Raw genomic sequence first — 27,364 nt, forward strand, 5'->3', positions numbered from 1 at the left:
CTCCCACCATCAAAAGGCATCATGTTTGGGTTGATTGGTGACTCTAAAGTGACCATAGGTATGAATGCGAGTGTGAGTGGTTAGTAACAGTGGTGAGTGATACAAGAACATATGCATTTACAACTATGCATCATGAACACATGCATTAACAGTTGCTGGGGACCAGCCAGCAGAACTTCCCTGCCTGCTCTAGCCACTCTTTTCATCATTTTATACATGACCATAGCTCGGCATCATGCACAATTATTTGGACAGACTGGTGCTTATGGCTGAATTTGACAAATTAAGTCTAAGAGTGATGGGGCACTGCTAATAGAGGTTCCTGAATCACCCACGCTCAAGATTCAGATCTTCATACTGAATCACGAGTCCGAGGTCTCCATTAAGCCGGATCCTATGGCACAGCTGGTTGGATTCTGCTCAGTAAACAAGGAGAGTCAGCAGACTCGTTGGAAACAATTCTGAATCACCGGAAACAGTTATGAAACAGATGATTTGGTTGCAACGGTTCACTGTCTCAGTCAGCGGACTCACTTGAAACACAGCAGACTCAGATGATTTGCTTCACTGACTTCACTCCACTCAGTGAATCTAAGAAGTAAGTTAAAGTAAATATTCACACGCTGGTGTTTGTTATGTGGCTAATATATTTTATGGACATTCTACAATGATGATGGTGATCATGATTATTATACTAAGTTGGGTGGGGGTCTCAAGTGACAGATGTGAACCGGATCACTCTTGTGAGTTACTCAGATTAACCTGTGTCCATAAAAAGAACCAAACTTACCACCACTAACTACTAGGGCAGTCCTGAAGGATTGGAACTTAAGTGCAGTTGTCATTTACCTGAATCCCCAGGAACATCAGAACACACTGTGTCATGAAAGTAACACACCTTTAACAAGTGGCCTGGTTTATCTATCCTAGCTTCCCCACACACCCAAACTGTGGGGATCCTCAACCTTCCTGACTGGAAACCATGACGAAAAAAACTATGCCCTGACAGTCACTTCCCCTGTGGCCTGATCTTTTGTAGAGACCGAAACAGGGGCAGAGTAATAGAACATGAACATGAACATGAACCATCATTCAACTCTGGCAACTCAGTTTAAGGTGAAGACATTGATTTTTATTGTATATTACGAATACTAGGCTACGTATGAATGGTTATTTACTCGGAGGTGTGCCATTCCAGTCTTACTGCAGTAGACTGAGCTAATGGACATTTTAAATACAATTTAACGCTAAATCAAATGCATACATCATTCAATGGCTTGATCCTATCTTGCATTAGTTGAGAATTGGAAACAATCCTGTACTGTGAGGATAAATAATAACTCTCGATTTTAAGTCAACAGTTAACCATGTCGTTACTGAAACGTGTATATTAGCTATAGTGATGACAATCACATCGCCTGATCATTGGTGTTTGCTAAGAGTGGGGCCGATCATTTCACAGTTAAATGTAGCTGAACGACTTATATAAGTTTCAGACGTTATGTTTTGCCTTGATTACGTTTCTACATACCACCTTTTTGTCCTAGGTTGTCTTGAAACGTTTTTAAAATATAATCATTTATCGTTACTACGTTCTTCCTAGCTTAAACTCCGTAATCGCGAATTAATTTGGAACATACATTAATTAACTACATTTAATACATTTAAGTATTCCTTTAATAGGATGATATATTTCTACATTTATTATCACAAGTAAATCCTTGGGTCTACAGCCCGTAGAATGTATAGCTGTCTATATAGCGCTTGCTATTGCTTACATGTGATCTTATAACACATTCATGTTGCTGCAAGGACATAAATCGTTTTAACGTCTCACAGAGCGGAAGCTGATGTGTAATGGTTGAGCCTATGACAGGCTTAGGTAGGGTTCAACAGCAACCGTGATTTGGTAACACTACCGGACGCGCTTTACAGGCGTCCTAAAGACGATACACTTCAACAGAAGAACTCGAGGACATTTTTTTACTCTGAGCAAACAGACCGTCGTTGGAAACACGTATCTACGCGAAGTTACCATCAAAACAATTGTGACTACGGTTTGCTACGTTGAATGTAACTCTTGTAACGGACCGGAAGTCCGATGTAACAAACCCCGAAAAAAAACGGAAGCCGAAAGGCAAAGTGGCCGAAGGAAACTGAAGACTGGAGCATTTTGTGGGTGCGAATTATTAGTAGTAAACAACCATAGAAGGAGAAAACCCACGGCTCACCATCATACAGAAGAGGCGGAAGAGTCGACGTCGGTAACCGGAACGCTGGGAAGTTAAAGCCTGTTAACTCTTCAAGTCCTTTACAGTCGCCGCCATTAATGTAAGCGCCAACAGTTTCCAGTTCGGCCCGTCCGGCAGCAGTTTGGAAACACTACAGACTGAATAAACACGACATGGACATGGATCCAGGTCACAGGTAGAGTTTATTGAAATGTCGGTGGCCGACCAACCGATCTGTTCGTGTAGTGTGATATTCTTTCAACATTTCATTCTTTTGGCTGAGTTTTAGTATTCAGAAATGTTGGAGCGGGGTAACATCTAAAACATGCAGGGCAGTAGCCCTCCAGGCCCAGAATTGGTGACCCCTGAATTAGAAGATCACCAATTATTGTTTAAATAAGATTTACAGCTGCCTCATTGCAAATGAGCTGCAAATGTAATGCTGGCTGGCCATACATGGAAAAACATGCAATTCTAAAATTTATAACATTTGCAATAATTACATATAACACATTAGAAATTGAAAATGTATCATAGGTTGATGTATATATGCAATCCAAATAATTATATTTGTTTATGTATTTTAGACATGTATATAAAAAAAAGTTACAGGGGGTATTATTTGTTTTTAAGCTTATTTTACATATCTGCAAAGGGTAAAAATTCTGCATTAAGAGGATGCATTATCCTGAGATGCAGTTATTACTTTACTAGTCTTATCTCTTATGTCCATGGACAGGATATCATATTACCAATGATTACCATGATTATATTATTATTGATACTATTATTCACAGTCAATAAGATTAAAGGGCTTCAGCATTTTGTGAAATCTGATGAATCATTTTTAATCTGCTTTATCTGGCAAGCTGTTTCCCTCTGCTCCTCTACTTTATACCCACGTATGATAGCCATGATTTCACTGCCACACAAAAGTAAAAGCCCACATCGGTAAGATCATTTTCAAAGCACAGATTTGATCTTGTTATACTACGACACTATGACTTAATTGATTACTCTGGACTCTTAAGAATATCTACTTATCTGCAATATCTACTTTAATGTCCAATAATCCAGTGTAATATTCTGCATTCAGTGTTAATAAGCTGCTCCCTTATTTATTATTGTAAATAACAAATGTAAAGGTACATTTATATTTTAGTCTTAATAGATTTATTTTATTTATATTAGTACTTCTGCTCTACCTTGCTGTTATATTTTTATACTTTCTTTACTTCTTAAGACTGTTGAATGGGAGCATTTGTGACAAAAGCAAAACACTGCTGTTTTGTTCAATAAAATATTTTCTGATTCTGATTAAATGAACATCATCATTTATTTGGATGTTTTTTTTCTTCTTCTTCATTTTGAAAGTCGCAGTGAAAGAGGCAGCTGTAGAACTCAGCCTTTGTATTAAGTGCTTTACCAGGTGAGCCACTGCGTTACCCAACTCTGAACAACAATTGGGCAACAAAAAGTTCAGTTCAAAGTCCCCAGTAAATCATGGCAGTGTTTTGAGAGGGTTACCAACACCAGGATCTTGAACACTGAAGCAATAGAATATAGCTCAGTAATCAGTTCAACTAGTTAATTTCAATGGTAACTTTGCTCTTGAGACAAGTCAAAATGTAATTGTTAGAGTTGTCTGTCAACATTTTACATCTTTCTGCTAGGCAAAGACAATAACTGTCTAAACCTGTATTTTTGGGGAATCTTGCTGTTTTTAATGCCTTTAGAGATGATGATGTCTCACATGATTGTCTTGTTTCTGCTCTCAGTGGATCAGGTGTCTTCTACCAGGCAATGCCTGCCATTGGAGTTGACGGAGAGAACATCATGAAACTGATTCCTGTTCAAATGCTCAATGGACAATTTGTGCAAACTCAAATAAGCAAACCCGGAATGGCTTTTCCACTGCAGAAAGCCGGAACCATAAAAATTTCATCAGCACCAGTTCACATGATAAAAAAGGCAGCTTCAAACCCTGCTGCTACTCAAAAATGTACCTTAAACAAATGTTCCTTTCTAAATGTGTTGCCTAATAAGGTAGGATTGGATTTTGGTAAATCACTGAACAAAAATGTACCTCAACAGCAGACTCCAAATTTACTAGCCAAAGTACCTGTGATTCAAAAACCTGAAAATTTTGGCAAGTTGGCAAGACTAACATATCAGCCCCCTGTAACAGTGAACTTTCCAACATTCCCCACTGGACAACATCATGAAATCATTGATCTTAAGAAACAGGTATTTACTTCATCATCCAGCTCATCTCCTGGTCCAAGACTACCAAGTGTGGTTTACATGACACCGGTCACAGCTGTGAATCAAAGAATTACCCCACCATGTAATTCTGGAGTTTCAGGGCTTAAACTGCTGTCCAAGACATCTGATAAGACTTCATGTGAACAAACAGCAAAAGGATCAAAATCACTTCTGAAACTGGTTCCAACGTTTTCCCAAAGGCCAAACAGCCCTATCAAGTGGGTGATTGAAGAGGAAGAACAAGAAGAGAAGTCAACAGCCTCAAATCTGAATTCTCTTGATTTGACATCTGTCACTTCAGAGATTCTTCGAACTGTGGCAGAGCGAGAAAGCATGACGATGCGCTGTGACAGCATTAGAAAAAGCTCTGAGCCGGGTCAAGGAAGAAGTGGACAAGGACAGGATAATGCCTTGGTCATGTGTAATGGGAAGGTCTTTTATGTGGCAAAAAAATCCAGCCTTTCATTAAAAATGGGAAAAAGCAACTCCCCCACATCAGCAACAGAAAGTGATAAATTTAACAAAATGACTGTACCTTCAAACCTACCATCTCTGGAACTGAATGGAGCTCAAGCATTGCAGGAACTCAGAAATGTTAATCCAGATGATGTTATAGATCTCTGTGATGAGGATCATCATGAAGACTCTTCAAAACCTGCAATGTCAGTTAATATGTCGGCATTTGCACATCCGGATGATGACAGTGTCATATTTGTTTCATATATTCCACCCACATCTGATGTTGGGCTGACACATGGACAGAGGGAAATGGAGGAGACAGGCACAATCGGCTTGGGCGGTGTGACCAAAAAAAGGAGTCTGCATGGTGGATGTAGCAATAATGACAGGGATGAACGCTCCACTTTTAGAGAAAGGCAAACTGATCAAAGAGATTCAGTCAGCACGGTTGAAAATGTTCAGCATTTATGTCCTTCAGCAGAGGTGACCGCGCAGGACAATAAGGACTTGAACACAATAAGCTGTCAGAGCACCTTCACCCAGCAGGTGGAAAGGATGGAACCTGATGTAGAAACACAAGGGCCATCATATCTTAGCAGCCTGCGAGACAGCAATGGTGGAGCACGCTCTCGAAAACAGGAATCCCACAAAATGCAGGTGAGGGCATCTCACTCCTTTTGAGTACTCAATTGTTTTGGATTGAAATGTTTTCAAGCAAGGATACATGTAATACTGCAATATTACTCTATTACGGCTCTAACTTTCCCAGGGAGACATCTTTGTTTTATCTAACAGTCCAAAAGGGAACTATCTTCATTTAGTAGCCAGTCCTCAGTTGGAAATGGCAAGCAGAAAGTAACTGTTAGTATGGAGCTGGGCAATATGACGTCAAATCCATGTCACAATTATTTCAAACCTTTATTGTAAGAACAATTAATCAAACACCAGTTCCTTTTTTTTTTGGAACATGCATTTTTCATATTGAGCAGTGTATTTGTACCCAAGTGATTCAACAAATTGGTGGTGTTCTGTTTGGTCACTGAAATAGTTTTTCGTTTTTTTCCTGTGTTAGACATGTTCAGTGTGATCTTCTCTGAAGCCAAAATGTATGGAAATAATACAACCTGCATTCTTTTTGGCAATAACTAACCCTCAACTTCTGGGGTGGAAAAGTTACGTCAACACAGTCAAAAGAAAACTAATTCTTTCGATGGCCACTATAGATTGGCTCCCAAAGCAAATCATTCTCCCATTCACTCCCATGTTAAAATATCCAACTTTAAAGCAAAATCAACATGGTTACTGACTGGTTACTCTAAAATATCTGACTTATTAAAGTCTTTAATAAAAGTCTTTTTAGCTAGTTTCTTCCTTCATGTTATCAGTGCAGAAGTTGGAAGTAAAAGCTGGTCATGTTTAATGTTGAAACAATGGTAATTGGACAGAGCTCGGATATGAGACAAGCTTATTTATTTATTTGTTCACGACGTGGAACTCACTACCCAAACCCTTGAGAGACTGCGCCGACATTCAAACCTTCAAATCCCTACTAAAAACAACCTTTTTAAATTGGCTTTTAATGTGTAATTAACTGTGTTAATTTTAGCTCTCCTTTATGTGTTCAATTTTTCTTGTATTTTGTTCTTAATTTGTATTTTCGTGTCTAGTTTGTTTTAAATCGACATTTGCCTGCATTCTATCTTTGAGTTTGTAGCGTCTTTGAGGACCTGTAAAAGCGCGTACCAAATAAAATTCATCATTAATTAATCTATGATCGGTGGTCAAGTCAATTTGTTATTCATGACAGTATTAGCTAAATTACCCCATATATATATATATACCCTAAATTATTTGGTGTACATCCTTACCATTGCAAACATTTAAAGATGCCTCTGGAATTAGAATGATACAGAAGTGGAAGAGATATTTCTCCAAAACATCTAGTCCCATAACTCTACCCTGTCCCATGAAGTATCTGAGGTTTTCCCATTTATAATGCATCTTAATTAGCAGGTTTCGACATTGAGGGTAATTATAGTATTTTTGGCTGATGATGTACTTGTAAATCTGTCCTTCAGTCAGTTTTTACCACTCTGACATCAGTTACAGCATACATTGTTATGTATTGTCTGTTTTGTATGTTTTTTTTTTTTGTTTGTTTTTTTTTTCACAGAGCATTTCAAATCCTACAACAGGACGGATATCTCCACTAACACCGAAACCCTGTCAGATGGCCAGCCCTCAGCTCAGGCAGATATTTGGCATCACAGCTGACGTCAAAATCTGCCTGCAGAAGATTGATGAAGCCTTAGCAGGGTCTCTCCATGCAGATACTCTGAAGAGTGAGTCCATCAGCTCAGAACTTGAGCTCCAGAAGTTTTCTGGTTCTACAAAAAGCTGGAGTGATTGCAACAGTGTAAAGGGTGCTTTTTTCAATCTTGAGGCAAAGCCTATTTCTGCTATGGAAAGTAAGTACCTTTCGAATCAAAGTTCATTTAAGGGAGTTTTGTGTGAAAATGCATCAGTGACTTGGTATGTAGAACCAATAGATGAAGATTTCCCCAGCACAACTAACAAGAACATCCCCAGGTCAAAGGTCACACCAACCCAGTTACGAAGTCAGGCTTGTATGGATCTGAACCCAAACACAAGGAGAATAGGAAGAGCAAGGAAACGCACCATATGTTCATGTTGTATCCCTCGTGCTCTGGATCCTCCAAGTAAACTTCTGTACAAAGTGAGATGAGTCTGACAGTAGGGCTTGGATGACAGAGTAAAACATAAAATGAGTGAAAAAGGGAATGAACAAAGGCTATGAGCTTTTGTTATTGGGGAAAAATGCAAAAAACGCCTTGAATCAGCTGCCAAATAGCCGGGAACAGGCAGAAATATAAGACTGAGGAGGTTGCAGCCAATTTATACCTAACATCACTGGACAAACTAAAAAAAAAAAACTGCCAGATTAGAAGACTGAGAGAGACAACAAGAAGTGACGAGCAAAAGCCTAATCTCAAAGAATGTTTTTTAAAGTAATATTATGTAAAGTTTGTTATTGTCTGTATATCATTTTGTAAATATTAACCCTCTCACCAAAGTGACTATCCTCTGGAATTTAACATCTACGCATGGACTCAGAGCTGCAAAAGACATCTTCAGACATCAAAATTGTTGAATCAGGCTGTGAACTAATGGGAACAGTCACAGGTCCTATATTCTACACTTCTCCTGTGTTGAAACTGTGTTTATATGCATAACAAATATACCTGTGGTTTTAAGAACCCAACAATATCTGTCTAGTTAAACATTTTCTTTCTTAGGATTTTCTGTTGAGCTCATATCAAGTCTGTTTAAATGTTCTTAATGATCAGAGAAAACAAGAAAACAAATGCTGCAAAAATGAACGGTGGGTCTGGGTGGGTTGGCTTTGGGGTGCTGCTGAAAGTAGTTGTTGACTTCACAAACTCCCACAAGTCCTAGTGGCTGCATTTGATCCACTTCCTTGTCGACTGAGAACTCTGATAGCTAAACTAATGTTTGTGACATGGTAACAGTCCTGGCAGTTTTTCTATTTTTTTCTGTTAGGCCTTTTTTTTTTTTTTTTGTTTTGCTATAGCATTAAAGTCTGCTGTGTTGTAATGATTGCTTCAGTTCCACCTTTTTTTTTTTTTGACAGTGTGAGGGAGAAATGGGTGCAGGTTGTTTTTCACACTTGCAGAGTTTTTAACTTTTAACACAAGTGCGTGATTACATTACAGCTTATCTCTTACAGCTCATCTCTTCTACACAGATGAGACCACTCACATTAACATCAGAGAATGCTTCAAGCTGCCCCGAAATCTGAAACACTACAGTAATGAAAAAGGGCCTGCTCAGATCTGTATTGACATGCGTCTTTGGAAATTCACAAATAGTCAAATTCAAATCAGATTTATCAAATTGAAATAATTTAATACCTGGAGTCAAAATGCCTCTCCACGCACATCTTAAATGTCTGCTTGTGATCAGATCTCATCCCTCTGACTCTCATGCAGATTAAGATGCGTGCATTGCTTTGGACAAATGCGATACAAAGGGCAGACAATAGACCCCAAGTGGCCCAGATATAATGTTCCATGAGTGATCAGGTCTCAGTTGCATTCTTAATGAGTACATTAAAAATTTTTGGAACAACATCAACAAAGTCAAATCAAATCGGATTTATTTATATAGCGCCAAATCATAACAACATAACCAAACTCTTGATAAAATTGTTTAAAGAGACCCAACAGATCCCCCCATAAGCAAGCACTTGGTGACAGTGGCAAGGAAAAACTTCCTTTAAGAGGCAGAATCCTCGGGCAGAACCAGGCTCAGGGGGGGCGGTCATCTGCCTCGACTGGTTGGGTTGAGAGGGCTTGTTTTATGTGAGCGACAAAGGACATATCCTGGTCAAAAGTTACTCTAAAATATCTTAAAGTGGAGCTGGAAGCCAAAGACTGATAAGATTAGAAAGGGTTTCTCTGAGGTACTTTGGGCCGAGGAGAATAACTTCAGTTTTGTCAGAATTTTTAAATAAAAAGTTATGTGTCATCCAGATTTTATCTCAAGACATGTCTGCAGTTTGACTATCTGATTAACTTAATTTGCCTTCACTGGTAAATACAGCAGAGTGTCGTCTGCCTAACGGTGAAATTTGAAGCTGTGTTTCCTGATAACTTTGCCTAAAGGAAGCAGATATAGAGTGAAGACCATAACTGACTACAGTGCATGAGGAGGAGCTGTTGTTAACATAACATGGTGATCCTTGGATTCTTTTTTACCTCTCACTATCCTCCTGGCCAGCACAGGTGTCACTCTTGGCTTCTGACATTGTTGTCACCTTAATGAGCCTTAATAAAAAAGATAACTTTTTTAGATATTTTAAAACTCTATAGCAGACCTTTAGTTAAGATTATTATGGCTCACACAGAGTTGGCATCATCTATACATTTTCAATAAGATTAAAGAGAAGTGAGCAAAACAAGTTATTTATTGCTGACTGAAAAGCTCTTGTCCATAAAAAAATATCTAACATTTCTTTTTAGGTCACTTATATAGGTGGTTGTGCTCTGTGTCACCTCGTGTGTTGTCTCTACTATTCTTCTGCTATTCTTTCCTATTCACTCGATTAATCCGACAGCAAATTGTTGTCACACTAACACTGGTATAAAACACAATATCTCTCCCCTTTCCAAAGCTTATAGCCAATTCTGCTGCTCCACTAATCAAACCACACCATTACCAATTTCGTCTAACTCTGTCTCCACTCTCTCTTCCTCCTTCTCCCTCTCCTCTCCTGTTCTGTGTGCCTCATGTGTAGCTATTCTTCTGCCTCCTTTTATGATAGCACCTCTTGTCATAGATGCAGGTTGATGGTCGAAATGGAGGCGAAAATTAGCAAGTTAGAGTCGCTAGCCCAGCTTATGCTAGTGCAGCTAGCCGCCCCCTGTAGTCTGTGCGGGCCAACCTAGACGAGCTCCTACGGGAACCGAGAGATTTTCCTCCCCCCAAGTGGCTCCCGAGCAGCTGGGATCTAGTCAGGGCGGCTGTGTGACTTTCCGAGACAAGAGGCATAGTCGTAGGTAGCAGCCCCTGGTTCACCACTATCAGAAGAATCTGAGTTTATAGCAGAGTTTGTACTCAGTACAGATCATATTGGGAAATTTCAATATACATGTAGATATAGAAAGTGATAGCCTTAGTTCTGGGTTTATTTCCCTACGAGACTCAATTGGCTTTTCCCAGCATGTGAACAAACCCACTCACTGCTACAATAATATCCTTGATCTTGTTATAACATATGGCATTGAGATTGTCAAGCTAACCACTGACTGACCATTACCTTATTACATTTGAGTTTACTTTGATGGGCTGCATAGCATTGAGGAATAAATTCAGCTATAGAGGATGTTTATCTGAAGATGCTGTGGCTAAATTTAAAGAGAGCATTTGGTCATAATCTCCAACGATGCCATATCTAAATTCAAATGAGGATTTCTCCCATACACAGGTTGATGATCTTGTGATTAGCACTATGGCCACACTGTGTTAAAATCTTGACGATGCCGCCCCTCTCAAAAAGAAAGAAATCAAACAGAGGAGTCTGGCTCCCTGGTATAATTCCCACATCCGCGGCTTAAAGCAGACATCAAGGAAATTAGAAAGAAATTGGCGTTCCATTAAGTCGGAAGAGTCTCACAAAGGCTGGAAAGATAGCTTAAAAACATAAAAAGGAGCTCTCCGCAGTGCTAGAAGTTCATATTACTCAGCACTAATGGAAGAAAACAAGAACAACCCCAGGTTTCTCTTCAGCACTGTAGCGAGGCTGACAGAGAGCTCTAACCAGTGACGATTTTATGGAAATTTTTACAGATAAAATTTTCACAATCAGAGAAAGAATTCATCAGCTCTTGCCTACATTAGACAATAATCTTCTACTGAATACAGCATCTCCTGAATCAACTCTAATGTCTCTTTTACATCTGGAGTCATTCTCACCTCTGAATCTCTCAGGGCTAACTTCTATAGTTTCATCATCCAGACCGTCTACCTGTCTATTAGACCCAGTACCTACTAGCCTCTTTAAAGAGATTTTTTATTTAATTGAGCTGTTCATTCTAGATCTGATTAATTTGACTTTATCTTTGGGTTATGTACCTCAGGCTCTTAAGACCGCAGTCATCAAACCCCAGCTGAAAAAGCCTAATCTTTATCCAGGTGTTATGGCAAACTATAGACCCATAGCTTCCATTTATTTCTAAAATCATTGAGAAAGCTGTAAGCAACTACACGACCATCTGGATGGGAACAGTTTGTTTGAACAGTTTCAATCAGGATTTAGAGCCCATCATAGCACAGAAACAGCACTGGTTAAAGTCTCCAATGACATTCTAATGGCTTCAGACAATGGATCAGCCTCCATACTTCTCCTTCTAGATCTCAGTGCTACATTCGACACCATAGATCATAATATTTTACTACAGAGACTGGAACATGAAATTGGAATTAAAGGAACTGCACTAAGGTGGTTCAAATCGTACTTATCAGATAGACATCAGTTTGTTCATGTTAACAACAGCTCCTCCTCATGTACTGTAGTCATTCATGGAGTCCCGCAGGGTTCGGTACTTGGACCAATCTTCTTTACGCTTTATCTGCTTCCTCTAGGCAACATTATCAAGAAACACAGCATCAACTTCCACTGCTATGCAGACGATACTCAGATGTACCTATCAGTGAAGCCAAATGAAGTCACTCAGATAGTCAGACTGCAGGCATGTCTTGAAGACATAAAAGTCTGGATGACTGGAAATTTTTTACTTCTCAACTCTGACAAAACAGAAGTAATTTTTGACCAGGACGTGTCCTTTGTCCCTCACATAAAACAAGTTAGTCGGGCACATTTCCTCCACCTGAGACACATTAGGAAAATCAGAAACATCCTTTCTCAGGATGATGCAGAAAAACTAGTCCATGCATTTGTAACTTCTAGGCTGGACTACTGTAACTCATTACTATCTGGATGTCCAAACAAATTTCTAAAAGGCCTTCAGTTGATTCAGAACGCTGCTGCATGAATATTAACAGGAACTAGGAAAAGAGATCATATCTCTCCAGTGTTAGCTGCTCTTCATTGGCTGCCAGTAAAATATATATCAAAATCCTTCTTTTAACATATAAAGCTCTTAATGGCCAAACTCCATCATATCTCAGAGAGCTCATAGTTCCTTACTGTCCTAGTAGGCCACTCCGCTCTCTAGATGGAGGTTTACTTGTGGTTCCTAGAGTCTCCAAGAGTAAATCTGGAGGCAGATCGTTCAGTTATCAGGCTCCTCTTCTATGGAACCAACTCCCAGCATCGGTCCGGGGGGCGGACTCTTTTGTAACTTTCAAGACCAGGCTTAAAACTTTCCTGTATGACAGAGCGTACAGTTAAAAAGTCCTCTACTCTTTAGGTATGCTGCTATAGGCCTAGGCTGCTGGGGGAAGGACTGAGCTTCTCTCTCTCTCTCTCTCTCTCTCTCTCTCTCTCTCTCTCGCTCTCTGTCTCTCCCTGTCACCCTCTCGCCCCCTCTCCCTCTTTCTCTCTAATTCCCTCCTTGCGTGCGCTGATAAAAACCATCCTTCTAAAAAAAAAACAACAAAAAAAAAAAAAAACAGTTTCACCCAGTTCTAAGCATTTATACTGCATTTACTAACCATGTTCTGCCAAAGTCTCTGTCTCTCCCAGTTCCTCTCCTCTCTCTCCCTGTCCTCATCCTGCAGGTGGTGACTCATCTCCATCCCATTTTCCTGCAACACCTGCTGGTCCCATATCTTCATGAATTCTGTACTACAGCTCAACTCCATGAACTTCATGCAGCAACATCATCTTACCTATTACCCCCCCCCCATGCCTATCTCTCTCTCTCTCTCTTCCACTCACAACTCAACCAGCCGAGGTAGATGGCCGCCCCCCCTGAGCCTGGTTCTGCCCAAGGTTTCTGCCTCTTAAAGGAAGTTTTTCATTGCCACTGTCGCCATGTGCTTGCTCATCGGGGGATCTGTTGGGTCTCTATAAATAATTTTATAAAGAGTTTGGTCAAGACATGCTCTATATGTAAAGTGCCTTGATGTAACTTTGTTTAGATTTGGCGCTATACAAATAAATCTGATTTGATTTGATTATGAATGTCACAGCTCACATGAGTTTCGGGGCAAATGTGGGAAGCTGCTTTACCCTCACTTTTTTCTTTTAAACTATTATCTAAACTGGCCTTTAGCTTCAATTAACACAAAATGAATTAAATTAATGGACACTGCACCGAAATATTTATAATATCCCTTTGAGAAATTGGTGGTGGCTCTGTGAAGATCCCACCCATCCACCCAACAGACACCACACAGAGGGATAATGGAAGACAGCACCTCTCAGCCCAAAGCAGCCTGAGGAATGTGCATCTCCTCTCAAATGCCATCCCACTCAATGCAAGCAACCCCTGAGCTCTCTGTATAAGACTAATACCTTGAGTTTTATCAAGAGTGTGAGAGTCTGGATTATTCCAGTAACCAACAGGCATTTCTGTCCAGTAAGAATGAACAGTCTTTGTTAAATTATTGATTTAATTACACCCCACTTCTCACTCATGAACAGTCAATTATGTGTATAAATAATAGTAAAACTAAATAGATTGTAAAATGACACCAAGGTGCATACTTAGGATTTTCTTTAGCCAAACAAATACCACATGAGATAATGTGTGGTCTGTAGAAAGACACGATGAACCGCAGTAACCGGCTCCAGGCCTGATGGTGGCGACAAGATGCTTTAAAAACACCTATTTTCCTTACACCACAATCAACTATTTCGCATTTGACAAATGTGCACGTTTCTTCATATGAGGATAGTAAAAACAATAAAAAATACATAGCGCAAGTCAAAAAGTTTTGATGGAGTTTGGGTGTGAATAAATGTAGAAAGGTCTTGATCTGTTGAGATGCGGCTCTTATTGTGAAAAAACACGAACCGACAATGCGGTGATTTTAAGGAAATTAAACTGATCTAACTACTGGGAGAAGCTTGGCTTTGTCAAGGTGAGAACATCGTTTGACAACTCCTTATACAGCAGTGTTGCAACAATATATGTTACTATTTACGATCATTCTCGGTTATTCTTTAGGAATTCATTTCTGATTACTGATGAGGTGAGAAGAGACACGCTGAAAGGAACTCGCCAGAATCAATGTAGGGGCTTAAAAAAAAAAAAAAACTTAAGTATGTTCCAACATGATACACATGACCATCATTTTGACTAAAATGTTGCTGGCTGTTGTGGAAATCATAGAATGTTTTGTCCGGAGTAGGAACCCGGAAGCAGAAAGGAGAGAGATGCGTTTGAGGACTAAGGAGCAAGATCTTATTCGGGCCAGAGTACTCGACAATGTTACAGCCCGATTGTATCCGTACAGGTTGTTGTTGTTGCTTTTGTTATTATTAGTGTTGTTCAGGCCTAATATTGTGGCCACTGAGATATGAAGTTAATAACACTGGTTATGACTTCATCATAGCATCTGTTAGTGGGTGCGATATATTAGGCAGCAAGTGAACATTTCATCCTCAAAGCTGATCTTAGAAGCAGGAAAGATGGGTAAGAGTAAGGATTAGAGTGAGTTGGACAAGGGCTGTCCATCATTGCTTGCATTGTTATCATTGTGTAATTCAAATGAACGCAAGAAAGTTTTCGCTTATTTTTTGTTGTTTGCATACACAGTGTAAGCCTTTCATTCTGCAGAAATGACAATGTTTGTGTATATTTGGTTATGTTATTTTAGGTTAGCAAGGAAAGTTTGTGTCATGCCTTATGTTGCACACTCCCCATACCCAAAAAACTTTCTAGCAGCATCCCTGGTGGGTTCCAATTAGACAACTTTCCAGATTTACAGTTTAAAATGAACGAGAATTTCATATGTAAAATAAGCAAAGCAATTTTTGAATTTAGAAATGCATAATGAAAGAGAGCTGAGCCGGAAAGCGAAGCTCTTGATCTTCAAGTCAATTTTAATTTCTACCCTCACCTATGGTCATGAGAACTGGGTCATGACTGAAAGAACGAGATCACGGGTACAAACAACCGAAATGAGCTTCCTCAGAATAGTGGCAGGCTTTTCCCTTAGAGATAGGGTGTGGAGCTCGGCCATCCGAGGAGCTGTTGAGGTAGTTTGGGCATTTGGTTAAGATGCCTCCTGGGTGCCTCCCTTGGGAGGTGTTCCAGGCATGTCCAGCGGAGAGGAGGTCCGGGGCAGACCGAGGACCAGGTGGAGAGATTATATGTCCACTCTGGCCTGAGAACACCTCGGGATTCCCCAGTCATAGCTGATTAGTGTGGACAGGGAAAGAGAAGTCTGGGGCTCCCTGCTGAAGTTGCTACACCTGTGATCCAACCTCAGATAAGCGGATGAAGATGGATGGATGGAAATGTGTGTAGATATCATTATGTGTATGTTGGTTAAATAAACTAGCATCCAAAAATAATGTGTATTATGAAAATGTATGATTAGAATATGTTATACCTTGATAAAATAATTTTTTTAGGGAAAAGAAAGACAATAGAGGGAACTGGTGTTATTTTGTTCTCTAATAATAGGTGTTCAGATGTGCCAATTGTTCAGGTAGCACCAGAATGATGAACTGTCTATGTGTACTTAGGGAAACAAAAACAAAATGGATACCTCGAGAAGACTGGAAATATACATCCCAGCAGAGGCTGAGGTGAAGAGCATCCCTCTGCTGAGCTTACCAAACTCAATGCTCAGGAGAATGGGCCTCGCCTTGTCTGACTCCAAGGGGTCCACAAGCGTCACAGACTCTCCAGAGGTTATATGTATTTGTCCAGTGACCTTACGGAGGAAAGGGCAGAAGCCAGAAGAAAGCATGTCGCTACTTGGAAGAGAGTTTCAAGCTGCATCGAATCCCCAACCAATGTCTTTTGTCTCCTCCAACCGCATGGCTTTTGAGATCTTGAGGGATACCCAAGGGAAAAAGGGCTCTGCATACAGGCCTCATAACTCTCTGTCACCTCAGGCCTCAGCACCAGAGATGCGCCGAAGTGCAATTGTTATCTATCAAGGTCAAACTTACCTGTCCATCAAGAAGCCCAATAGACACCAGAGACAGCCAACCTCCAAGGCTTCTACGTTGACATCGAAAAGCCAGAAGGAGGTAATGTGACATTTCAAATCAAGTCACAGCAACAACCCTGTTAAAATGTAAACTTCAGGATTAAGGTGATGCTTGTGGGACTTAAAACTTTCTACTTTCCCTCTGCCTATCTTCACATTTCTTAATGAAAATAGAAACCAGATGTTTTGTTGTTGTTTTGTTTTGTTTTTTTTATGTAGAACTACTATGAAGCTGAAGACAGCTGAAGCCAGTAGACAGAATATCAGCCTTAACTACTTTCCATGTATTACAGGGGCTGCTAAATGCCAACAGGCTCAAGAAGAAACATACCATGTTTAAAGTAACACAAAGCAACTACAGGAAAGATGCTGCTCACAAGGTAAGGGCAGTGTCCCCATCAAGGAGTGTTCACTCAGCCCTTCAGTCCACTGGTAGTGTACACGAAGTAGACACCCTCTGTCACAAGGATGTTAGAGGAGAGGTGGTGGCAGAGGAAGCTGCAACCCTGGAACCTGCTCAGCCTGAGGGGGAGAACGAAGCTGCGGTGTCCAGTAATAACACAGACGGGTGTAAGATGATGGGCCTGGATGGTGAGGAGCCCATGACCACCACTCAAAACAGTGATGACAACAACAAAGAGAGAGAGCTTCTGACTGCAGCTCATGTCTCACCCACACTGCTTAAAGGGTTTGACTTTGAGCAGCTGGCACAGGAGGAGATGATTGCTCATATGAAGGCCAGACTCCGAAAGAATGAGGCTGCCCTCAATGCCTTTACCAATTTATAATGATCCATTAGTCAGAACGAGCAGAAATAGTATGTCAGCTACACTCAAGTTAGTAAATATTTAAGTTCTTTCTAAAAGACCAAAGCTGGGAGAGTCGTGGTGACAGTCATTAGCTGCTCTGTGCATCGAGCACTTTAGTCCGTAGAGTGGCTATAGAGTTCCTTTCTATAGTGCATTCAATGTTCACTGAATTTGTTTACAGGCAAATTATTATCCCATGTTTTTTAAAGAGGTTGAATCAAAATATGTATATTCATATGATCTCCCTCCTTATAAAAACCTGGTATCTTTGTTACCCAGAATCTAACTCAATCTGTGACTGTCTGTTTCATTTATATGAGAGCTTAGGTGTGGCCCTTCTCTGACGCCACCCTCCAGCGACAACCTCCCCAACACCTGGAAACACACTTCATAATGGCTCCCTCATACATGTCATTCTTTATTTTCATTATGGCCATAATAGAGTAGAGTGGACTGTTTCAACTATATCCATAATCAGTTATAGTCATAGTTGCACATTCACAAGGAGGCTGATTGGGAATGTGTGCATAAGGCAGTGAATTCCGACACACGATATGTGGTGAATGACTGTAATATATTTTTCTCCTTTAATTTTAAATTGATTATTGTTATGATAGAATTGTATTTGATTTTTATCTTTAGCCATTTCATTTAGTGTTTTCCTTCTAGGATGACTGTTTTTATTGTTTCAGTTGTTCCTGCAATGTATCTTAGAGAGATTTTATCATAAAGCCTGACAGTGATTTGTCATCTGTCGATTTAGTAACTCAACCAAGAGCCCTCATGTCCTCTGACACTTTAGAAGCACCACTCATTGGACTTCTGAAAGGTATTTCTTTCATTGCTGTGAATCAATCGTGTCACTAGCTGAAATATAATTTGTATAATGGGCAAATTTCAGAGGATGTACTCATATTTCCAATAAAGAAAGTCGAGAACACAAGGAAGAAATTATTATTTTCACAGATAAACCATTTTCATTATCTCTCTGCATCTGTATCCATCTACGCCCTTACAGTGACCGGCGTGTTGTGTCATACTGCCACTCATCCATGGGCATCATTTGCATTGGGAGGGAAGATCACTTCAGCACTTTTTTATACTTTCAAGTTAAATCTTTTCTTTCTTCTTCGCTGTCATAAACCAAACAATATATGGTGTAATCTAAGAACAGACTGCATGAAGGTTTTGCCCCCCCCCAGCTTCCTGACCTTGTTTGGTCGTATCTACATCTTATAGGGGCCCAAGCTTGATTTCCCACCTAAATCATAAATTTGAATCCTTGCGATTTCCAGTAAAAAATCAAAAATCAAATCAAATCAGATTTATTTGTATAGTGCCAAATCATAACAAAGTTACATCAAGGCACTTTACATATAGAGCAGATCTAGACCAATCTCTTTATAAAATTATTTAAAGAGACCCCACAGATCCCCTGATGAGCAAGCACTTGGGGACACTGGCAAGGAAAAACTTCCTTTAAGAGGCAGAAACCTCGGGCAGAACCAGGCTCAGGGGGGGCGGCCATCTACCTCGACCAGTTGGTACCAGTAGTACTCTCACAGTAAGTGAGAGTAGTTTCAAACATACCGCTATTATGTCATTTACTTAGGTTTCATACTCTAACCCTTACATAATTTACTCTCTCCCACTGCCCCCTGTCATAAACAAAACAGTAATGTAGAAGAATTTTGATGAAGCAATGCATAATTTTTGCCATTCCAGAGCTAAATATCCACATTATGAATGTATCTATTGAGCAAGACATTGTTAACTGCAGTTTTTATTCAACGCGTGGCATCAAAAATAATGGCTAAAAATAATTCATAAGTGGATTGAGGAATACTTTCAAGACAATATTCCGCATTAGTTCCATTCAGGTTTTAGAAAGCATCCCTCTATGGAAGCATGTCTGCTGTTTTTGACTGAAATAAATCAAGAAAGGTGTTGACCAAGGCAAACTGCGGATAGTTATTACTATTTTATTTTTTTTAGATCTGCAGAAAGCTTTTGTTACTTTTGAATAAAATCTATTGGGTTAAATCACATGGCCTTTGGATGATTAAGATACCAAATGGTAGATTTTAATGGGGCCCTATCTAGTTCTAAACACATTGCCTGTGGTCTCTGGCAGGGGGTTGTTTATTCTTTTGATTTATTTCTATTTTGATTTATTTTGCTTGTGCTGCTGCTATGATGGTATCCCACAAAGATGAATCTGTGGTGGAGGATATCCTAAATTGAAGGATTGGGAAAATAGCAAGGTGGCTATCAGATAATAAAATTTCACTTCAAATGGGTAAGACGGCTATCTTGTTTGGGTTTGGCTAGGGCTAGCTTGGCTTGGGTTCTGCTACACCCCCACTTGGTTCAGCAGCAATTCACACTCTCTTAAAAATAAATCACAGACTGTGTAAAATAAACTTTTTGAAACACATTTGGATGCAGCTCATTTTAAAAATTTGAACATTCTTCCTGTTGTCAACAGGATGATGCAAAACTAAATTAGTATTTCCTATAGGATTATGTTTAAATAAAAATCTTGAAGAAAGAAAAATCTTGTTCCAGGGCAGCATAGTGGTTAACATTGTTGCCCCAAAGAAGTTTGTGGGTTCGATTCCTGGGCCTGGGGCCTTTCTGGGTGGAGTTTGCATGTTCTCCCTGCGCCTGTGTGGGTTTTCTCCCACCCTCCAAAGACATCATGTTTGGGTTAACTGGTGACTCTGTAGGTGTGAGTGGTGGTTGGTCTCTGTCTGTCTCTGTGTGTTGGCCCTGTGATGGACTATTGACCCGTCCAGGGTGTTCCCTGCCCTCACCTAGTGAGAGCTGGGATTGGCTCCAGCAGCCTGTGAAACAGATAAGCGGTATGAATGAAGTCTTTTTCCCTTGAGATTCAAAATTTATGTTAGAAAACATGCTTTTCTTACACAGCCTCATATCAGTGGAACCATCTTCCTCCTTCACTGAAGTTGATACTGACAGAGGTGTTTCAAAACCAATGTAAAGAAATTTTTGTTTAATTCACTGTGAGATTTGTTTACATCTGTTACGTATGTCACTTTTGTGTTTTTATGTGTCTGATAGGTTTGAATTGTTTTTAGGATACATCAGCAGTTCTGTGGGGGAAGGCAACAATGGAAATAAGCACATGGGCTCAATGTGGGTTTTTTGTTTGTTTGTTTTTATCCTCATTCGCTTTATACTATACATATTTTGTGTGTGTATTTTATATGGTGTGTAGTAAAAAAAGAAATAACAACCAATATGTGCTCTGCTTTTGAATCAACAGAATCCGTATTAACTGTATATGAATAAGTGCCACTCAGTCGTGTCATACTACTATGATGTGATATGAGTGTGAAACAGTGTGAGGAATGGTGGGAGGAAACCTTGAACATTTGGTCCTCCCTCTCTGCTGCCTCAATGTAAGACAGCTGCTCGGCTATCATTTCCTAGCTGTGTGTCATTCCACACTGACAGGATGCACTTCTCCTGCCGCTCCTCTGTCAGACCTCAGGTAAGACTTGATTTCATTACACTGATCTCTGAACCAGTGCTCAGCTGTAGAAAAGTCATTATTTCTTTTCATGTGAGCCAAAATCATCAGTGAAAAGGTGCCCTTAATGACAAATTTTTGAAAAACTGAAATGGACAAGGTAGAATTTAACAATAAACAATGGATGTTCATGTTTATGGATATAATCACATTAAGCAGAAGCAGTGAAATGAAAAGACATGTTATAAACTGACTGTCTTTTCCAATATATATCTTGTTACCTGTGCGAGGGGTAATTCCCATGGATTATATTTTGTTCATAATTAGCATGACCTTATAATTACTTCTGGAAAACTTGCCTTATGCTTTTGTAAAAATTAAATGGGTTTTGAACCCATTAAGTTTTTCTCCTTGGCTGGCCCAAATTATATTATTATTCAATGAATGAATATTATGATATAGTCAAAATTTTTCTTGACAAATTCTGGTCAAACAATTTTTAGATCAGTTGAACCAACTTCTCAAGCACATCACCATTTACTTATGCACTTAAAACTGATTTCTTTCATTTCTGGGTCTATGGCTCCGTACATGCATCCGTTATCTTTATAGGGCCACAGCAGTCAATCCCATCTGACATACTGTGATTGCAGTGTATACAACGGACAGGTCCCCAGTGAGGCAAACACAACCACACACAGCTATGTGCACTTATGAAGTGACAATTAAATTAATCCTCACATAAATACAACTTTCTACAGACTGTATCATCATGTGACAGCAAAAGTTTTGTGTTCACAATTTTTCCCCTCACCCCTAGGTGTTGTGTGTCCAGATGTGCATGTTTTACTCCACCATGTGTCTCGTAGGCTGGCCTCTCTCAGAGGCAGCCAGACTCCGCTGTGGATCTGATCTCCTCAGCGACCTCATATTTGTATGTGGGGATCGTGGAATCTATTTAGGTGAGTCCGTCTATGTACAAACTTCTCTAATACCACTGAAAAAACTTCCATTGTGATTAAAAGGTGATTGACAACTTCATGATCCAGCCTCCGGTTAAAAAGGATGCATATAATTTATTTTTTAGGTATGCCAAGATTATGTGCTTCACAAATCTGAACATAAACCTGTATTTAAGATCAAACTAGTCAGGATAACAATCTTTCATTAGAAACACATTGAAAACGGTAAATGGCTTCGAAAGCTTCTCCAATTCTTGCCAGTACATCTTTCAAATTTAGTTTCATACACTTTAAAACATGAGTTAAAAAATATATATATATTTTTTTTAGGTCCGTATGTATTGCACAAAGGGGGGAAAAAAACCTGCAAAATGTCCAAAACTAAATTCTTGGATGAGATAAATAATAGAATCTCTTATTTACAGCGACAAAGGTACTGAATGTCCAGAAAGATCAGCAGACAAGGAATGTGGACAACTCACCTCCAGACTGAATATTATAGGAAAACAGTCTGGAGTTGAGCTCACCTGAGAAATGTCAGCAATTCTGTGCTCACTTTTGATCGCTGTCTTTATTTCTACTTTTTGGGGCTCAGCCATGCAGAGATGTGCAGAAGCCCAATATGGGCACTATCTTGATTTATTATTTCCAACACTTGTCCAGCTATTTAGCTCAGGAAAGACGTTTCACCAAGCAGTCTCTCCAGAGCTTCATTTATCATGAAGGCTATCTGTTGTTGACCTTCAGACAATATAAATTAATGCATACAGGCCTTTACGTGTAGCCTAATAATTCGCAGTGTGGAATATACTTGAACATAAGTAAGCCACTTGTTTATAAAGGATCCTTGCACATTGATGTCATAACTTAACTGAAGGATTATGAAATAATATGAGTGCACCAAGCAGCATACCACACTGCAGACTGGGTACAGTTTTTTTCACAATGCATTGTGACCATCAAGCTGTAAACAAAATGCTAAGCATCGAAAAAAGGCTGAAATTAGATGAAGTATTTTTCTTTCCTGGCTGGCAGATTTGTATGCAGCTGCTAATAAGCATTGCATGCACAATACCCATTTACTAATTTTCTTACTGCAGAATGACTCAGGAATAACTGAACTGAACTGAATAAAAATCTAAAGTTGGTATATTTTTGTGTATGGTAGTCTGTGCGAAAACAGGTGTAGCACACGTATTGTCATAGTCATAGTCACACTACTGTTAAAAAAAAAACAAAAACAGCCACTTCTCAACACTGCAGAATAGCGGCTTTAGATCCCAGAACCATGTCAAAGTTAATGTTTGACACCGAATACCAAATGTGTTATACAATTATAATTCATCATTAGAAGATACAATTGCATGGCATGTAAGGCAGGTGACTGCTGCAACAGAAGCCACACACCTTTTCATTATCAAAGTTCATTATTATGATTCAAATTAGTTTTCTACTATGCTCCACCGACCATTTCCCAGAGGCCTTTCACCTGATTAACTTTCCCCAGTTCTTGCCAAGGCCACTTTCTCCCTGTCATGTACCAAGCAGAGCATTGCGCCTCAATCTGTGATAGCTTTGTTTTTAAAACAATTTGTTATCTCAGACGGGTTCAGCTCTCAAATTTATAACAGAAAGTTGCAGAAGGCTGAGTCAGTTGTGGAAGCGCAGAGACCCTCTCGGATAGGAGAACAACAGTATTAACTGTCCTCCTGTAATATATACTTATGGCAAGTTTCATATTTATTTCAATCCAGACTAAGCTGAAGGGTCTTTATAAATTCTTACCCATCCAGTCAATGTTGACATTTTTATGGTGAATTATAAATCAGCTTATTGAATATAAATTGGAAGTTTCATCTGGTTGTTGCTTTCCCTGAATCTGGCAAGATTTTTAAAAATACCAGACTACTGTATGAATTATATGCAGTATGCAAATAATTTTGTGTTAAAATTGTCACGATCAACACAACATTTCCATGCTTTTCAAGCTCCCTGCAAGATGAATCCTGATATCCTTCCTTTTTTGCAGCACCAGAATCAAAAACTTACTGGAAATGTGACACTATAATATCTTGAAAGTGAATAGCTAAATTTTATTGTGTGAAGAGTTGATGTGAGTTTCTTGTCTACCTCTGCAGGTAAAGGTACGTGGTCTGGTTATGGTGCTCGGCCCAGAGGGAAGGGGATAGTAGATCAGTGTTGCAAGTCATCTGGCTGTGAACTTCAGCACCTGGAAATGTACTGTGCCAAACCAAAGGGCCAGGAGTACAGTACAGCTTACCCATCCACAACAACAGCAACACACACCACCACAAAGCAAACAGTGGTAATGTTCACTCACTAGCTTTTCCCCCTGTCAAATGCGCATTAGTCATCAGGGGCTGGATTTGGCTTTATGATTAGACTATGGCTTAATCCACACTGCTATGGTTTAGCAGTATGGATCTGCTACATTTGCTCCTGGATGGCTTTTTGAGGCCCCCTCATAAACACTGGTTATTAGTGTACAACTAGGCAGCTTGGGTCATAACTCATAAGTTGTGTTGTGATATTATAGATTAATATTGTTGCAAAGTTAGAATATTTGGAACAGACATATACATAAAAAATCTAATGGAAACTAAAGATGAATTAAGAACATAACAACTTAAAAGTCAAAATAATTACATCAGTTCCAAAAAAAACAAACAATAAAACAAAGTTCATATCAATGCTAAATCCTAGCTGATCCTGAATTAAGCAGGGCCAAGGTTCAAGGTTGCCCAGCTCCTCACAGCTAAATGTATTCAATTTGGTCCCCTATCATTGTATTGCAGGAACAGCAGTTCCAAGTAGTATTTCACAAGAGACTTCAGGATCATTTGGTGGCTTCTAAAACTTCAAAGACGGAAACTCAAAGAAAGAAGACCCAGGCTTCAAGTCAACGGAAACGCAAATCATCAAACAGGAGGAATAACAAGGCAAAAGCATCCATCAGTTCTCCCTAAGCCTCTGGGAGCGTCAGCAAATGAGGAGATTTGACTGATTATCTCTGCCTTCATGAATGGCTCCATACTTACAAATACTCGGACCCAGAAAATGAGAATGACGGATGCTGGTTGTTCAAATACGTATCTAATGAAATCAGTGTATATAATGTATAACAGTGGCAGAATTCACTCTGAAGGACCGAATTAACAAGCACTGTTGAGGGTGTCATTAAGCTGGGTCGACAAAATATATGACTCTTCCTTCTCCATGATATGTACACACACCCCTCTTTGGTACTATTGTAGCGTTTAGAGTTTCCCATATTTTACAGTTTTGTTGTTTTTATCATAACTGCACTAGAAACCTTCTCCCATCCATTTCTCTGGAGCACAGGGCAGTCCTGTCATTTCTTAGCCACTCCTTTGACTCCTTTGACATGTTCTGTTTCATAGTTTATATGTTCAGGGTGACCATTTGGTGCTTTGTTACAAAGAGAGAAAAAAGGAAAAAAAAAGAAAAACTAAAAATACACCACACAAAACTGACCTCTGGAATTATCTCTTCTTTTAGCTCTGGTTTGGTCTCTGCATTACATGCAGTATATAAAAAAAAAAAAAAAAAATGTTTTGCTGCCAAATGCTCCATGGGGCTCTAAAGCCCCATATCTACTGGTCACAAAAATCAGCTGAGACCAACTAACATTTGCTTTTCTTGGCAAGGGAAAACCTACAATTGACAGTCAGGCCAATGACTCTGCAGCAAACAATTGGCTATGGATGGAATTGATATAAATATAACATCCTTGTAAACGTTAATTTTCACCCCTTCATCTTGCAGTAATATTTTTCATAGTGACAAAGGGCATTGCACTTTAACAAGAAACATTGTTGCTACATCTTCCTCAGAGAGGGAGCCTCAGTCCCAAAATAACTATTAAAACATGCATTCACTGATCAAAGCGCCTCACATGGTCCCACGGTCAGCTTTACCAGTTTGTGCAGCCTCAAAGAATGTGCAGGAACCCTAACCCTAAGTGTAAATGTTAGGGTTGACTGTGTCCGGCCACTGCTTGGGGTTTGACAGGGAGTTGGCCTGCGGTTCTCAAAGAACATGATGTTACTTCAATGAATTTGAAAGTTTTAAGATTAGTGCATTTCATTCATTAGCATTTAGTTGTTTGATGGGGCTCAAAAATTCCTGGGGAATCACTGAAAAAGTTGGACAATCACTGCAGTAGGCAGTGGCTTTTTTTGAACTATGTTGCAGTGGTAAAGAGCTGCAATGTATCAGCTAATGTGTCTACTTAAAGAAGCTACACCCTTTATCTTGGTGTTACTTTTGAGTTTATGAGCTGATAGCTTGTTTGATAATTTTATTTTTCATTTGTGAGTTTTACATTTGGTGTAAAGCTTTTGAATGCATTCCTTATTTATTTCACTATGACTGTAATAAAATCGAATCGTCAACATTTCAGCTGTTTCTTCCTCTGGTGCTTTTTACATTGCACAAATTGTTGTTCTGAATTCCAAACTATTTTTTAATAAAGTTACATTTAAGCAAACTTTACATTTTGTTTTGACGTACAACACAATCAAAAACAACTGAGTTGTTTTATTTTGACATGGCTGAAGTTGTCATCTTTTTCCAGGGGATGTGAAGGCCAGCTTACTATGTGATAAAGTAAATCTCTGCTTGGTGCTTCATAAGGATTATCTCAATTTTTACTCAGGGTAGATGTCATGTAGTAGAGAAAGCAGTTGCCTTTATACTACTATATATACTATATTTATATGTATATATATATATATATATATATATATATATATATATATATATACATACATACATATATATTTACACTACAACAAGGTTCAGCACCAGCAGAAAAAGCCAAATGGAAAACTAAAAGTTAGATTACCAAAAGTGCTTTTTATAACCTGTGTTGCCAGCACATACACAGCTTTTTCTTCTTTGGATTTAATTTTGCACATGGCTTTGCATGTGTCTAATTCTTCACTGATATTCCATAATATGAAAAGTAAACACACATTTATATTTGACTGAGCAGTTTTTGTCCATTGTGGCAGATGAATTGGATCTCACTGCCACAAAAGAGTAACTCAGACTAACAAGGGTTCCGCTTTTTTTCTTTTTTTCTTTTTTTTTTTTGTTATTCAGGGAATTCATTGGGCTGACTTTTTCGTATAAACATGAGATCCTCACTGGAGTATCCTGGGCTCAAAGTAAGGAGGTTGGTTTATATTCATATTACTGTAAAAAGAGGCATAGCCACCAGAGTGGCAGTGGGTAATGCATGTGCCCCACAAGGTCCTCATGGGTGCCGCTGGTTTGATTCCAGCTGGTGTTATCTGCTATATGTTAGTCCTTCCGCGTTCTCCCACATTTCCTCTCACTCTTCAAGTTGTTCTATCAGAAAAAGAAAAACATTTAAAGGCAGAAAACAAAGATTGTTGAGACAATGTTGACAATGTTACA

The 27,364-nt window shown here is 39.3% G+C and overlaps 3 protein-coding genes across 9 annotated transcripts; all 3 read left to right on the forward strand.

Annotated features, from left to right (window-relative positions):
• Window positions 1-1,983: 1,983 nt before the first annotated feature.
• Window positions 1,984-8,502, forward strand: lrif1 (ligand dependent nuclear receptor interacting factor 1). Of its 2 annotated transcripts, XM_029506590.1 has the most exons (4): window positions 1,984-2,427; window positions 3,606-3,660; window positions 4,010-5,612; window positions 7,129-8,502. In XM_029506590.1, the coding sequence occupies exons 3-4, from the start codon at window positions 4,035-4,037 to the stop codon at window positions 7,699-7,701; spliced, it is 2,151 nt and encodes a 716-aa protein (XP_029362450.1). In that variant the 5' UTR covers window positions 1,984-2,427; window positions 3,606-3,660; window positions 4,010-4,034; the 3' UTR covers window positions 7,702-8,502. The 2 variants fall into 2 exon arrangements, with proteins under 2 accessions (XP_029362450.1, XP_029362449.1); XM_029506589.1 differs by lacking the exon at window positions 3,606-3,660.
• Window positions 8,503-14,425: 5,923 nt separating this feature from the next.
• Window positions 14,426-18,450, forward strand: LOC115046593 (uncharacterized). 4 transcript variants are annotated; one of them, XM_029507070.1, is made up of 4 exons: window positions 14,533-14,546; window positions 14,633-14,657; window positions 16,159-16,671; window positions 16,925-18,450. In XM_029507070.1, the coding sequence occupies exons 3-4, from the start codon at window positions 16,174-16,176 to the stop codon at window positions 17,417-17,419; spliced, it is 993 nt and encodes a 330-aa protein (XP_029362930.1). In that variant the 5' UTR covers window positions 14,533-14,546; window positions 14,633-14,657; window positions 16,159-16,173; the 3' UTR covers window positions 17,420-18,450. The 4 variants fall into 4 exon arrangements, with proteins under 4 accessions (XP_029362928.1, XP_029362930.1, XP_029362929.1 ...); XM_029507068.1 differs by lacking the exon at window positions 14,633-14,657 and having other exon boundaries at window positions 14,426-14,546; XM_029507069.1 differs by lacking the exon at window positions 14,533-14,546 and having other exon boundaries at window positions 14,633-14,697.
• Window positions 18,451-18,847: 397 nt separating this feature from the next.
• igf3 (insulin-like growth factor 3) lies at window positions 18,848-26,336 on the forward strand. 3 transcript variants are annotated; one of them, XM_029507072.1, is made up of 7 exons: window positions 18,848-19,004; window positions 20,372-20,440; window positions 20,525-20,599; window positions 20,730-20,957; window positions 21,757-21,898; window positions 24,037-24,224; window positions 24,715-26,336. In XM_029507072.1, exons 4-7 carry the CDS (start codon window positions 20,922-20,924, stop codon window positions 24,883-24,885), a joined length of 537 nt encoding a protein of 178 aa, XP_029362932.1. In that variant the 5' UTR covers window positions 18,848-19,004; window positions 20,372-20,440; window positions 20,525-20,599; window positions 20,730-20,921; the 3' UTR covers window positions 24,886-26,336. The 3 variants fall into 3 exon arrangements, with proteins under 3 accessions (XP_029362932.1, XP_029362931.1, XP_029362933.1); XM_029507071.1 differs by having other exon boundaries at window positions 20,542-20,599; XM_029507073.1 differs by lacking the exon at window positions 18,848-19,004 and adding an exon at window positions 21,549-21,612 and having other exon boundaries at window positions 20,375-20,440; window positions 20,542-20,599.
• The last annotated feature ends 1,028 nt before the right edge of the window (window positions 26,337-27,364 follow it).

Source organism: Echeneis naucrates, chromosome 7 (assembly GCF_900963305.1).
Source record: "Echeneis naucrates chromosome 7, fEcheNa1.1, whole genome shotgun sequence".
Classification (NCBI taxonomy): Eukaryota; Metazoa; Chordata; class Actinopteri; order Carangiformes; family Echeneidae; genus Echeneis; species Echeneis naucrates.

Coding starts and splice junctions, on each gene's coding strand:
- lrif1 (XM_029506589.1), top strand. CDS start 2,405: ATGGACATGGATCCAGGTCACAG. Junction 2,428..4,009: donor GACATGGATCCAGGTCACAG/GTAGAGTTTATT, acceptor TTCTGCTCTCAG/TGGATCAGGTGTCTTCTACC. Junction 5,613..7,128: donor AGGAATCCCACAAAATGCAG/GTGAGGGCATCT, acceptor TTTTTTTCACAG/AGCATTTCAAATCCTACAAC.
- LOC115046593 (XM_029507067.1), top strand. Junction 16,672..16,924: donor CATCGAAAAGCCAGAAGGAG/GTAATGTGACAT, acceptor CATGTATTACAG/GGGCTGCTAAATGCCAACAG.
- igf3 (XM_029507072.1), top strand. CDS start 20,922: ATGCACTTCTCCTGCCGCTCCTCTGTCAGACCTCAG. Junction 20,958..21,756: donor GCTCCTCTGTCAGACCTCAG/GTAAGACTTGAT, acceptor CCTCACCCCTAG/GTGTTGTGTGTCCAGATGTG. Junction 24,225..24,714: donor CCACCACAAAGCAAACAGTG/GTAATGTTCACT, acceptor ATTGTATTGCAG/GAACAGCAGTTCCAAGTAGT.